General features: G+C 50.3%; 1 protein-coding gene across 1 annotated transcript in view; it reads left to right on the forward strand.

Annotated features, from left to right (window-relative positions):
• LOC149288284 (unconventional myosin-VIIb-like) overlaps positions 1 to 13,463 on the forward strand; it is a 53,589-nt gene that overhangs the window by 24,298 nt on the left and 15,828 nt on the right. The window contains exons 22-27 of the mRNA XM_089492015.1: positions 49 to 249; positions 578 to 742; positions 2,216 to 2,299; positions 11,870 to 11,997; positions 12,797 to 12,923; positions 13,220 to 13,339. Of these exons, the coding sequence (XP_089348141.1) occupies positions 49 to 249; positions 578 to 742; positions 2,216 to 2,299; positions 11,870 to 11,997; positions 12,797 to 12,923; positions 13,220 to 13,339 (825 nt within the window). The remainder of the gene's footprint in view (positions 1 to 48; positions 250 to 577; positions 743 to 2,215; positions 2,300 to 11,869; positions 11,998 to 12,796; positions 12,924 to 13,219; positions 13,340 to 13,463) is intronic.

A 13,463-nucleotide genomic window follows, 5' to 3' on the forward strand; every position in this document is an offset into this window, starting at 1 on the left:
TTGAAAATTAGATCAGTGGTACATGAAGTCTTACCATCTTTCCTTTAGGACCTGGAGTCTCCATCAATACTAAATGAAGTTGATCTAGATGCTTTGCCTCTAGAGCCTCAGAGAGATATTGATGAGCTGGCAGAATTCACCTTTCCAAAGTTTGCTTCCACCTATTTCCAAGGCTCAGCGACTCACACGCACATCAGGAAGGCTCTACATCAGCCTCTGTTATACCATGAAGACCAAAGTGATGTTCTGGTAAGCCAGAAGATGCTTACAAATGCATCTGTGTAAAAAGTGGACACATTAAGAACCTCGCCCAGATTTGATATAGTAGTTATTTCACTCAGACTATGTGGTTTATTCTGATCACTATAGTATACAGTTTACAATGAATAATATACAGGCCTTTCAACTAGAGGATAAATCTAGTAGACAATGTCTACTAAGTAAAACTGTATACGTGCATTAATTCTGCTGATTATCATTCCCAGAGAGAATTGTCTCCTTTTGGTTCAATTAGTGGCAACCACATCAGTCACCTGGAATTGACAATTAAGTTTTATGGAACTTCTCTATATTGCAGGCATCACTGGCCATTTGGAAAGTCCTACTTCGTTTTATGGGAGAGCTTCCTGAACCGGCATTTTACGTCCCAAGTACCAGAAGTAGCTCTATGTTTACTCAGATCTATGACACCTTGACAAGAAAAAACAATGTCCGTACAGGAATGAAAGACTACACAGAAGGGGTATGTGTTGCAGTGCAAAGAACCAATACACCAGTCAGTAAAAACTGTTCATGTTGATGAGTAACATTAAGGAGCTCACAATATTTAATCTTGTAGGAGACAAAGGAATGGGCAAACAGGGGACATATATTCCCCTTCCATGGTACTGATAGGGCAGTGAAGCTGTGTACATGCAGGGTGCTGAAACACACTATTTATTAATTATTGCACTATTGGCTTCATAGAGTGCAAGTAAAAATAGATTTTTCTAGACCTATAATGTATTTCCAAGCACAAGTGAAGTATAAAATTACATTTTTGCCAGGCCATTGTTATGGCTTGTGTATTGCTGGCCAATATCTGGCCTATATAATGGTGCTTACAGATAAAATAAGAAATAATTATGTATTAGAGACCAACTTTATGCATCTATCTTATCTTCCTGTTCTCAAGAGCTGATGATTCTTCCACATTAAGTTTCTATTCCCTTATTGTTAAGTTGATCATTGGTTCGGTAAGCTTTTTAATGGTTGATGAAGAAAAGAGAGGATAACAGGCAGTTGATCAGGTTATATTAGTTGTGCCACCAGGGCCGGCCCAAGGCAAAATGCCGCCTGGGGCGAATTTTAAAATGCCGCCCCCCCCCCCTTATTTACCCTTCCTTGCCGCCCCCCCATTATCTACCCTCCCCCCCTTGTACTTACCTTTCAGCAGTCCTGCGGCGAGTCTCCCTGTTCTGTCTCGGTGCCGGCTTGTAATGTTGAGCGCCGGAAATCTTCCGGCACTCAGCATTATAAGCCGGCACCGAGACCGAACAGGAAGACTCGCCGCAGAGGAGAGAGGGGCGCCGAGCGGGTACTGACAGCTTGGTAAGCTCGGCGCCCCTTTCTCTCTCTTTCGCTTTAAAAAAAAAAAAAAAAAAAAAAAAAGGGCTTTTGCCCCACTCGGCTCCATTGTCGGGCCGGCCCTGTGTGCCACCTTCTGCCACAGATCTCACATTTCCCAAGGTATACTTTGAAACAGAATGCCTCCTAGACAAATGTACTGATCCCATCTGCCTCCCTCATTCATATAACATTGGAAACACATGACAAATTCCTCCACCCCATCTCATCCCCGATATCCTTTTCATTACTTTTCATTGCACAACCGGCAGATCACCGCAAACGGATGGTAGTACTGTAAGCTACAACACTTAGCTGCTCAATTGCTACGGTATAAAAGGAAAAGGCAGTCCTAGTCAGCAGAGACATTTGCAAGATACAAATGCACTAATGTTTGTCTTATTTGTTAAACCAAACCCGAGGATTTTACATCCTACTCAGACTAGATATTGCAGGATGCTTTTTAAACTCCAGCTAAGCTTTTGCTTGAAACAACAAAGATGGGTCAGTCAGTTAATAACTTAAGCATGTGTACTATTAAATACTAGCCGTGTTTTAATAGTGTTGTGAGAATGAACTCTTAACAGAGAATATCCATGTTCTCATATAGTCACAGCGAGGGAATAGGAAAGGCAAAGCTTCCAAAGAAATCTCTTCCATGAAACTCAAACGCTCCTCGAAATTAGCTGGACAGGTACGTCTATTAACCACATCTTGTTAATACATAATATCCAAACTGTACTTTTTATTAGTAGTTTGGTTAGATTTTCTTTTTAATTTTACAAAGTAGTGCCAAATTAAATTTGAATCCTTTATTCTTTTTTTTTTCAAAATCGTGTTTTATTCAGTTTTTCAAACATTTTGGGAAGGAGAGGGGGTAGGGGTACAGAAAGGAAAAGGTGGGGGGGCAAAGGGAGACAGGAACACATGGTATGCGACAAAGGAATGCAAGAACACAATGCCAGGCACCGTCTACAAGTACACGGGAACAGCGGGCGGTCCACAGGCGACAGAGAATAGTATCACAAAAATTCTTAACAGTGGCAGAGCATACCGAGCAAGACAGCCCCATACACATCGCAGGTAAGTACGCCGACCAGCCAAACAGCCCGACAGTATAAGGCATCTATGCATCATGCCCAACAAAAGAGGACAACCAATAAAACCAAGTGGCCGTGTAGGCCTCCCTGAGTTTCGGAGTCGATGCAGAAAGATCCTCAATCCTCCTGATCTCCTCCACCCTTGCCACCCAGTCCCGATGAGAGGGAGGGTGTGGATGTTTCCAATGTAGGGGTATAAGGCTTTTAGCAGCGTCAAGCAGATGTCGCACTACAGATCGTTTGTAATGTGAGAGTGAGCAGGATGTGTGGTGTAGGAGCATGGGCAGAGGCTGGAAGGGCGGGGGGGGGGAATCAGAGAGCTCCGAAATTACCCGGTGAACCTCTTTCCAGTAGGGCTGTATCAGAGGGCATGACCACCATATGTGTAGCAGGGTACCCACCTCCCCATCACACCTCCAACATCTATCAGAGGTGCCCGGAAACATCCTATGGAGCCTCTCTGGCGTTCTGTACCAATTCGTCAGCAACTTATAATTAGTCTCCTGCGTCTTAGTCGCCCTAGAACTTTTGTGGGTGAAAATGAAAATCTTATCCCAGTCAGCGTCGGAAAGCCGAACGTCGCAGATGGACTCCCAGGTCGCGCAAAAGGGCGGTCGAGTCGTGTGAGTCGCAGTCAAAAGCAAGGAGTAGAGCAGGGAGACGGCCCTCTCCGGTGGGTGGTCTCTTGTGCACAAGGTTTCAAAGCCCGTGAGAGGCCAGAAGAGACGGTCCCCAAGTGGCAAAGTGGAGAGGTAGTGCCCAATTTGGTGGTATGTAAAGCGCTCCAGCCAAGTAGGCGAGCGGCCCGGCACCAAAGACTCCAAAGATAACAGACCCCCCTCCCCCAGGAGTGCCCGGACCCGGACAGGGACAGGTACCCCGAGGAAGTCCAGTCGGCCCCCCACGCACCCTGGCGCAAAATCTGGGTTCCCCCAAAGGGGCAGCAAGGGCGAGGGCACAGTAGAAAGGCGGGCACGCCAGCACACCTCCCTCCAAACCGCCAAGGTCGCCCGAATGAAGGGGTGCGACACCCCACCACGGCCACCACCAGGGCCCCACAGGGCATGAAACACACGTCCCCTCAAATCGCCAAGCTCCAGAGCGACCCACGGCTTAGTGAGGGGGCCAACGGCACCCCACTCCAAAATACGAAGCAGATGGGCAGCCCGGTAGTACCCTAGAAAATCCGGCAAGGCAAGGCCGCCCGAGGCCTTGGGTCTCGTGAGCTGAGAAAAACGCAGCCGAGGGCTCTTATTGCCCCAGACAAACCTTGTGACCAAAGACCGCAGCGTCCGGAAAAATTCTTGCGGGACCCGAATCGGAAGAGTCTGGAACAAATACAGCACCCGCGGTAAAAGGTTAATCTTGACAACATTAACTCGTCCTATCCATGAGAGATACAACGGCGTCCACCGCCGCAGGTCCCCGGACAGGGTGGCGAGCAATGGCGCAAAGTTCACATGGTAAAGGCGGGCAGGGTCGGCGGTTAGCCAGATCCCCAAATACTTCAGCTTCTCCGGGCACCACCTAAAGGGGAAGCAAGGGAGGAGCGCGGTCGCCTCCCGCAGGGGCAGGGAGACATTCAAGATTTCAGACTTCTGGTAGTTTATTTTAAGGTTGGACAGCTCACTGTATAAACGAAACGCTGCGAGGATATTCGGGAGCGTAATACTGGGGCGATCCACAATAAAGAGAAGGTCGTCGGCATAGGCCGCTACCTTGTGATGTCTACCGCCTTCCTGGAACCCCAATATGTTCGGGTCCGAGCGGATGGCCTCCAAGAAAGGTTCCAAAGACAGAGCAAAAAGCATCGGGGACAGGGGACACCCCTGTCTAGTCCCATTCCTTATCGCTATGGGGGGGGATAAAGCACCGTTAACCCGAACGCGCACGGTCGGCGAGGAGTAAAGAGCCCCTATACAAGTCAGCATTGAGGGACCCAGGCCCAGGTGCACCAGGGTAGCCTCCAAGAACACCCAGTCCACCCTATCGAAGGCCTTCTCCGCGTCGGTCGATAAAAATAAAATGCTACGGGTGTCCGCCCGCGCCCTGTGGACGATGGAGAGAAGCCTCGTGGTATTGTCACGCGCCTCACGCCGAGGGATGAACCCCGTTTGGTCGGGGTGAACCAGCTGCGGCAGGAAGCGAGCCAGGCGCAAAGCCATCATCTTAGCGAAGAGCTTTAAATCGGCGTTGAGGAGCGAGATGGGTCGGTAACTTTGACACAGACCAGGGTCCTTACCCTCCTTCGGAATAACCGTGATTGTGGCAGCCAAGGACTGGGGGGTGAACCCGTGGCCATCGCGGAGGGCGTTAAGCGCCGCAAGCAGATGAGGGAAAAGGTGCGCCGAAAAGGTGCGATAGTACCCCAGGGGTAGACCATCCGGGCCCGGATACTTGCCCCGCTGAGTGGCCTTCAAAGCTAAGGAGAGCTCCTCAGCCGTGAACGGGTCCTCCAAGGACTCCGCTTGTTCGCGAGTAAGCCTACGCACACCATGTTCCGCAAGATAGCTGTTGATACGGGCCCGGTGAGCGTGATGGGCCTCGCCGCCAGAAACCCGTGTGGACCCGTAAAGGGAGGAGTAGTATGCGTGGAACGCATCAACTATCTTAGAGGGGTACGGGGACAAATCCCCGGTGGGCGTCCGGATTTTAGGAATATGAGTGGTACGCTTAAGGGGGCTAATCATCTTGGCTAACAATTTGCCGCATTTGTTGCCGTGCTCCCTGAAAAAACGCTGGCTGTACAAGGAGGCCCGCCGAAACCGAGAGTTTATAATGTCAGATAAACGACCCCGTAGGGAGGTCAATTCAGCATAGGTCTCATCGTCTAGGGTATCCTTGTGCGTGGATTCTAAGTGCTGAATTTGCGCGGTCAGCCTATCAATCTCCAGCGCACGCTCCCGCTTCCTCCGCGCACCCTGTTGTATGAAAAAACCCCGGAGCACGCACTTGTGAGCCTCCCACACCACCAGAGGGGACATCCCCTGCGTAGCATTGTCCTGGAAATAACGCTGCAATTCTGTCTCCGTCTGGGAAACCAGGGCCTCGTCCAGTAAGAAAGAATCGTTAAGTCGCCACTTCCACTCCCTGGCCCTACACAGCGGGGAGTCTAGCGTGATGGTGACCGGGGAATGATCAGTCCAGGTCATCGGCAGGATAGCAGCCGTCTGCAACAGGTCGAGGTGAGTCTGAGAAAGAAATATGTAATCCAGGCGAGAATAGCAAGCATGGGGCGATGAATAGAAAGTGAAGTCACGGGTCGTCGGGTACACAGAACGCCAGCAGTCAATCAGGTGCTGCTCGGCAAGAGTCTTGCGAACAGAGCGCAGCTGATTCACCGGAATACAACTAGAACCAGAGGATGTGTCAGCCTCTGGCAGAAGGGGGACATTCAAGTCCCCCCCAGAACCACGAGGCCCTCTCCAAAAGCAGAGAGGGATGCCACAATAGAGCGGAGAGCCAAGTGTTGAGCCCTGTTAGGGAGATATATGCTAGCGAAGGTGTAAAGAGCCTCCGCTACGTGGCCTTTAACGAAGGTAAAACGACCCGCGGGGTCAAGGAGAGTATCCTTTACAACGAACGGGACCCTGCTGGAGATAAGTATAGCCGTACCTTTGGTCTTAGACTCCGGATTATTACTAAAATATCCCAGAGGGTAATGGGAATTCCTGAGGCTAGGGGCCTAGGCCCTCCCTAAAGTGGGTCTCCTGAAGCAGCACCACTGAGGCATCATGCGCCTTAAATTCTCTCAGAGCCCTGTGCGTTAACAGAGTAAATAGTCAGCGGAGCAGGCCGGAACGCCATGAAAGCCGATATGTGAAAGAGATCTCAGAATCGAGGAGGGGAGAGGGGGAGTGGGGGAAAGGGAAAGCCGGGGCAGGAAGGAGGAAAGTGTGGGAAACGACGTGTAGTGTGTGGGGAAAAATGTGTCAAGTGCCGGGCAGACTCCCACCCCCAAGGAAGGCGAGCGGGGTCCCCAGCAAACAGGTCGTGACACCAAGCCCCGTGGGGCAGAGAACTAAACAGGCAAAGAGGTCAAAGAGCGGCAAAGGCTCTACAGGTGAACCAGGTATAACAAAACCAGAAACGCCCCGCCGCCCGCCCAAAACAGAGCGAAAAAACAGGGCAACACCAAGTTGAAGAAAACAGGCAGTAATCGATGAGACACAGTGTATCGGTCAAAACAAGTGCGGAGCCCGAGGAGAGACCGCTAAGCCAAAAGAAACAATACAATGCAAAGCACATGGCCCGTGAGATATACAGGTATATATATATATATATATACATACATACATAAAAAAAAAAAAAAAAAAAAGGTATGAAGTGGCGTGTAGTATGGAATGGTATGTAGTGGCGTGTGTGCAGGGTGCGGCATGTCGCCGCAGGCGACACAATCGCTAGAAGGACGGCACCCGGGTCGTAAGGAGCAAGAGAGCCGCAACATGGTACACAAACACACTCCGCAATCCACCTGCGGCAGAGGGAGAAACTCAAGCCCACGTAGAGGCCAGCACGGCCCACAAGCTCATGCAAACGACGCGCGGCAAAACCGCGCAATCCGAGCGGGAAGCCTCCGAAGGCGAGGAGGGCCGAGACAACCCCCCACCCCCAGACACCCCCGGGACCTGGACACGGCAGGCAGCCCCCGAGCATACAAGAAAACCAAAACCAAGTGCCGAAATAATAAAATATATATATAATTTAAAAAAAATACAAAAAAACGGTCAAAACGGTAACCATGGGTGCACCCCGGGTAAAAAACAGCCGAGAGTCCGCTAGGAAGAACAGTCCCTGCCGAGGGAACGGAGCAGACAAACCGCACGGATACAGGTGAGTCTCAGCGGGGGCCTCCACCGGAACAATGCGGTCGCCGATCACTCCACCGGCGGATGAGCACGGTCACCAGCCTCGACAGCCCGCCGAGAAGGTCTGGTACGGGGGGGTCCACGATGCGCGGATCTACCGCTTTGGTGTCGAGGCATCACGTCCCGGGCGGTCCAGTCGGCAACCTCGAGCTGTGGCAGCTCCATCTCCATCAAAAAAGGCCGAACATCCGCAGGCCTGCGGATCGTGGCTGTGAACGAGCCCTGGCGGGCGATCAGAGCAAACGGATGGCCCCACCGGTAGGCAATCTTCCTCTCCTGGAGCGCGGCAGTCACTGGGCGGAGTGCCCGTCTGGCCAACAGCGTGTAGTGGGAGAGATCCTGGTACAAGGTGTCACGAGCTGAGAACACAGGTTGATAAGGAGCCCAGGTGCAGGGGATACGAGGGGCTCTGTCTGTACCTCACGATGCATTATGGTCTGGGGTTGTTACAGACAGGCGCAGGATTAAACCACAGACAACAGATCTGGATTAAGAGTTGTATTGACTGCAATGGTACATCAATAAATACAAAGAAAGTCACTCAACTTGGCAGGAAGCCCACTTGCGGGGCACACGGCAGATAAGCCCTCTTGCGGGGCACACGGCAGATAAGCCCACTTGCGGGGCACACGGCAGATAAGCCCACTTGCGGGGCACACGGCAGATAAGCCCACTTGCGGGGCACACGGCAGATAAGCCCACTTGCGGGGCACACGGCAGATAGGCCCACTTGCGGGGCACACGGCAGATAGGCCCACTTGCGGGGCACACGGCAGGTTCTGGAACAAGGCAGGTTCTGGAACAAGGCAGGTTCTGGAACAAGGCAGGTTCTGGAACAAGGCAGGTTCTGGAACAAGGCAGGTTCTGGAACAAGGCAGGTTCTGGAACAAGGCAGGTTCTGGAACAAGGCAGGTTCTGGAACAAGGCAGGAACCAAACAGGTAGTCCTCCAACTTCAGTGTCAAGGCCCAGACTGCAGGGCTGGGCAGGTTTATCAAGGCTGACTTGATCAGGTAAGCCACTGCAGCTGGACCTGATAATTAGTCAGAGTGGTCTGAGTGGCAAGGGCGGCCACTAGTGGTCGGTAAATGAAAATGAACAACAAAGTTTGAACAAGTCCAGCTAGCGCATGGTGAAACGTGACATACCCCCACTGCAAGGAGCAGCCTCCGGATGCTCACAGAACCATGGAACAGTGGTCTGACCGTCTGCGGTGACACTTCTTCTTTGTCCTAGCACGTAGTGCTTTCTCATACGCTTCCAGGTCTTCACGACATATTACATTGCCGTTGGAAGTCACTACACGATCTGATGGCAGTGGTTCTGTTGTGCTGATTTGGGCTGGATAGACAGATGTGATAGTCCCGGTAAGTGCTTGTCTTGTCCCACATCTACTCCTGAATTCACCAGGGGTTAGGTATTCGCCCTGTGCACGGTTCTCCTCTGAGCGGTGTTGAATAGCACCAAGACAGGGCTGGGTTGCAGGTGGAAAAGAGGAACGCTTACTGGACCTTTGGTCACGGAGACGTTGTTCGTACTGTTTCAGTTCTGTTCTGTGTACGATCTTTCCATCTGATGCAAGGACGTTGCCAGGAGCTCCTAGGGAGTGTTGTGCGGTTTGGAGTGTCCTTTTCCTACTCCTGTGAGTGGTAGGAGTGGTGTTCCTTACCGCACAAACAGCTGGGGGGTTGAGATCCATGACATCCGCCTCAGATGACGCACTGTCCATATCAGACCACTCGGGGGCGTCAGACGAGGTCTGGAGGTCATCTGACGTTACTATAGAGGGCGTAGGATCCTCAGGTGCCGAGGACTGGTTAACCCCTGCATTACCTGTCTGTGGTCGCGACAGGGAATGCTTCTGCTTTGTAACGTTGCTGACGTCATATGCAGGTTCTGGGGCATGGGGTTTCTCCAGGTGGGTTGCAGATGTCTTGACTGGTCTGTGCGGACAATATGTAATCCTGTGGCCAGTCCCTCCGCAATAAAAGCATAAGTCGTCCTCTTGTCTCCTTTGTATTTCTTTTTTGGTGAGCGGCTCTCGCTTAAAGCTCTTAGCAGCCTTCTTTCTTGGTGTCTGGGTCTTGGTTTTTGTGTCCACGCAATCGGCTTCCACCACAGTCCTTACCGACTTGCATAGGTGGAGTACACATTCTGCCAACAATTCCAGCACTGCAGGTATCCCCGCGAACTCCTTGTATGGGCCTTGACATTCTGTCACGAGCTGAGAACACAGGTTGATAAGGAGCCCAGGTGCAGGGGATACGAGGGGCTCTGTCTGTACCTCACGATGCATTATGGTCTGGGGTTGTTACAGACAGGCGCAGGATTAAACCACAGACAACAGATCTGGATTAAGAGTTGTATTGACTGCAATGGTACATCAATAAATACAAAGAAAGTCACTCAACTTGGCAGGAAGCCCACTTGCGGGGCACACGGCAGATAAGCCCTCTTGCGGGGCACACGGCAGATAAGCCCTCTTGCGGGGCACACGGCAGATAAGCCCTCTTGCGGGGCACACGGCAGATAAGCCCTCTTGCGGGGCACACGGCAGATAAGCCCTCTTGCGGGGCACACGGCAGATAAGCCCACTTGCGGGGCACACGGCAGATAAGCCCACTTGCGGGGCACACGGCAGATAAGCCCACTTGCGGGGCACACGGCAGATAAGCCCACTTGCGGGGCACACGGCAGATAAGCCCACTTGCGGGGCACACGGCAGATAAGCCCACTTGCGGGGCACAAGGCAGGTTCTGGAACAAGGCAGGTTCTGGAACAAGGCAGGTTCTGGAACAAGGCAGGTTCTGGAACAAGGCAGGTTCTGGAACAAGGCAGGTTCTGGAACAAGGCAGGTTCTGGAACAAGGCAGGTTCTGGAACAAGGCAGGTTCTGGAACAAGGCAGGAACCAAACAGGTAGTCCTCCAACTTCAGTGTCAAGGCCCAGACTGCAGGGCTGGGCAGGTTTATCAAGGCTGACTTGATCAGGTAAGCCACTGCAGCTGGACCTGATAATTAGTCAGAGTGGTCTGAGTGGCAAGGGCGGCCACTAGTGGTCGGTAAATGAAAATGAACAACAAAGTTTGAACAAGTCCAGCTAGCGCATGGTGAAACGTGACACAAGGATACCTCGTGGCCCCCGAAGGCCCAAAAGTGATGGGCGCGCGCCTTCAGCATAATCTCCTCTTTCAGCGCATAACTGTGGAGACAACAAATTACATCCCTTGGGGGGTCCCCCGGGCCGCCACTTGAGCGCAGGGCTCTATGGGCACGTTCAAACTTTATAGGAAGCCTCTCAGGGTCCACAGGCCGCCCCAGGATCATGGAGAAAAGCCTATCCAGCACCGCCTTAAGGTCCTCGGGTCGCTCACCCTCAGGAAGGCCCCTCACCCTAATATTGGACCTCCGTCCCCGGTTGTCCAGGTCCTCAAGGTGGTAAAAGAGGTCAGCCAGTTGGTGGGAGCAGGAGCGGCAATGGAGCGAGAGCTGTCGCTCAACATCCCCGGTCCTGGTGTCAACACCGGAGACCCTCTCCTCGAGGCGGGAAACTTCAGCCCGCAAGGCCGCAACCTCGGCCCGGACTGTCTGCTTAACCTCAGCAACGAGGAGACTGAAGTCGTCCTTGGTAGGCAGCGAGGAGAACAGCCGGCGCCAGTCAGGCGAGGGTGGAGCGGAGGAACTCGCTGAGGGCAGCAGGGGATCACCTTCCTCCGAGGCCCGGGAGCACGCGGGAGTCTGCGCCATATTGGGTTCTCCCTGCTGATTCTGCAGAGGCTGGGGAGTAGAAAAATACTCCTTCAGCGAAGCGGATTGGGACCTGCCGCTGGGCGCCGGGGTAACCGGCTCCGGTGGACCCTTCTTGGTGCGGCCCATAGCTTATGGCACCGGAACGGTAGCGAATATTAGGGCGGGCGGCGCGGAGCAAACGGGTCAAGTGGCCATCTTCCTCGCCGGCTAGCCACGCCCCCCCCCCCAAGTTCGAATCCTTTATTCTAAACCACTAATGATCCTCATCCATAAATGACTAATATGATTTTAAAAGTCATTAACACCTGTTATATTCTATTATACTGTTGTATAAATGTTATCTACAGGTTATTTTTATATGCCATTTCTGTAGCTTCTCATATATGATATGGTTAGCTGGGTTTTTTCTATGTTTTAGTGAAAAACAGATTTTATATTTTCTCATTTAACTTACCAGCTATTTTTAAACCTCTTAAGTAATAATAACCTTGATAAATAGAATACTGAGGAGGAAACTTTAATGGTTATATACTACATATGTGTTCCTAGGTTGCCAGCCAACTGAATAGCGGACAGGATATTTTGGAAGACGAAAGCTCTCTAATCGACAAACCCATGTCCATCATGGAGAAGATACATTTCATTGCTGGGAATGGAATTCTGCGACCAGAAATCAGGTAGGAAGCAGTAAGATTTAACATGAGACCAGGTGCAGGGATACACAGCTTTTAAAAGAACAATAAGGTTTTACGTTATAAGTCATCAATGTTTTATGTGTGAAAATACAGGAAATAAGGAAATGAGCTACAGGGCTTCACTCTGTGACTCTGGGTCAATCCCAGGGAGTTTCCAGGTACGCATATGGGGCAAAGCTCTGTCCAATTCATAGATGCTTGTGCCACGTGGGATAGGATACTTGCTTTACTCTTCTGGACTCTTCCAACACTGAATAAAATTGCCTGACCATGTGCACCGGGTTTAACTTTTACACCTTTATGTAACACTAGTCTTGAAAAAATAATAGATGCCATTCAATGACCCATTTAAACCTTAATTAATACATAAGGTAATCGTGTGGTCATCTTTTTGTGCACAGTACAGCACTACAGAATATGATGGTGCTATATAAACCAATAAATAATAATTTGGATATATGGACGTTTTTCGAATTAGATGCCCAGTATCTGTCATGAGTTGTGAGTTGTTTGTTAACTGGTCTTCGGTGGTATGCTTACCAGTATTTCCCCATACAAGATCCTTTTATTACAGTCTGATATTCTATCCATTAAAAATAGATTTTATCCCCAGCACTTACCCACTAGAATGATCACATCATGACACTCATACAAATGAACCCGTCCTATGGCAATGCCAGCAGCCCCAATTGCTCGCATGGATTTCTAGTATTTGGCGCAATTACATGTTTCCTGCCTATAGCAGCTTTTTCAGCAATTTCCATCTGTTTTTTTTTTCTAGGGATGAGATCTACTGTCAGATCTGCAAGCAGCTATCTGGAAACAATAACAGGAACAGCTATGCCCATGGCTGGTTTCTGCTGTCACTTTGCTTGGGGTGTTTCCCTCCATCTGACAGATTTGTTAAGGTGAGTTTAATTACTTTAGTTTAATTGTTTAATTACACACACGTTTTCTATTCCCGATTTGTGCTATATTGAAGATTTGTGTCATGAGAAATAAGTAACTGACTCAGCTGTGCCATTAGATGCACTTTTTACAGGACAAACAGAGGAGGGACTTTAAACTGCATGAACTTAAAATACAGGTTGGATTCAAATACTGTAAATAATAGACATGAAGTTGATTAATGCAGGATATATGTTTAATCTGTGAAATCTATCTGCCACTATTGTACTAACTGCTTGCTGTTTTCCATCCAAAGTACTTGAAGAACTTTATCCAAAGTTCACAGGTGGCTCATAACGCCGTCTGTATGAAGCAGCTAACACGAACCGTGGCTAATGGAGTACGATCTGAGCCACCCAGCTGTCTGGAGTTGCAGGTATACAACTTCACAGTAAAGTGTTATGTTCATAATGAGTAAAAGAAAGCTTCACCCTTTGGGAAGCAATTGCATGAGAATTACATTCCAAATATCTATATCTTATCCAATCTAGGAAAATAAA

Source organism: Sceloporus occidentalis, unplaced genomic scaffold (genome assembly GCF_023333645.1).
Source record: "Sceloporus occidentalis isolate IW3139 unplaced genomic scaffold, rSceOcc1.0.p SCAF_53, whole genome shotgun sequence".
In the NCBI taxonomy this organism is placed as follows: domain Eukaryota; kingdom Metazoa; phylum Chordata; class Lepidosauria; order Squamata; family Phrynosomatidae; genus Sceloporus; species Sceloporus occidentalis.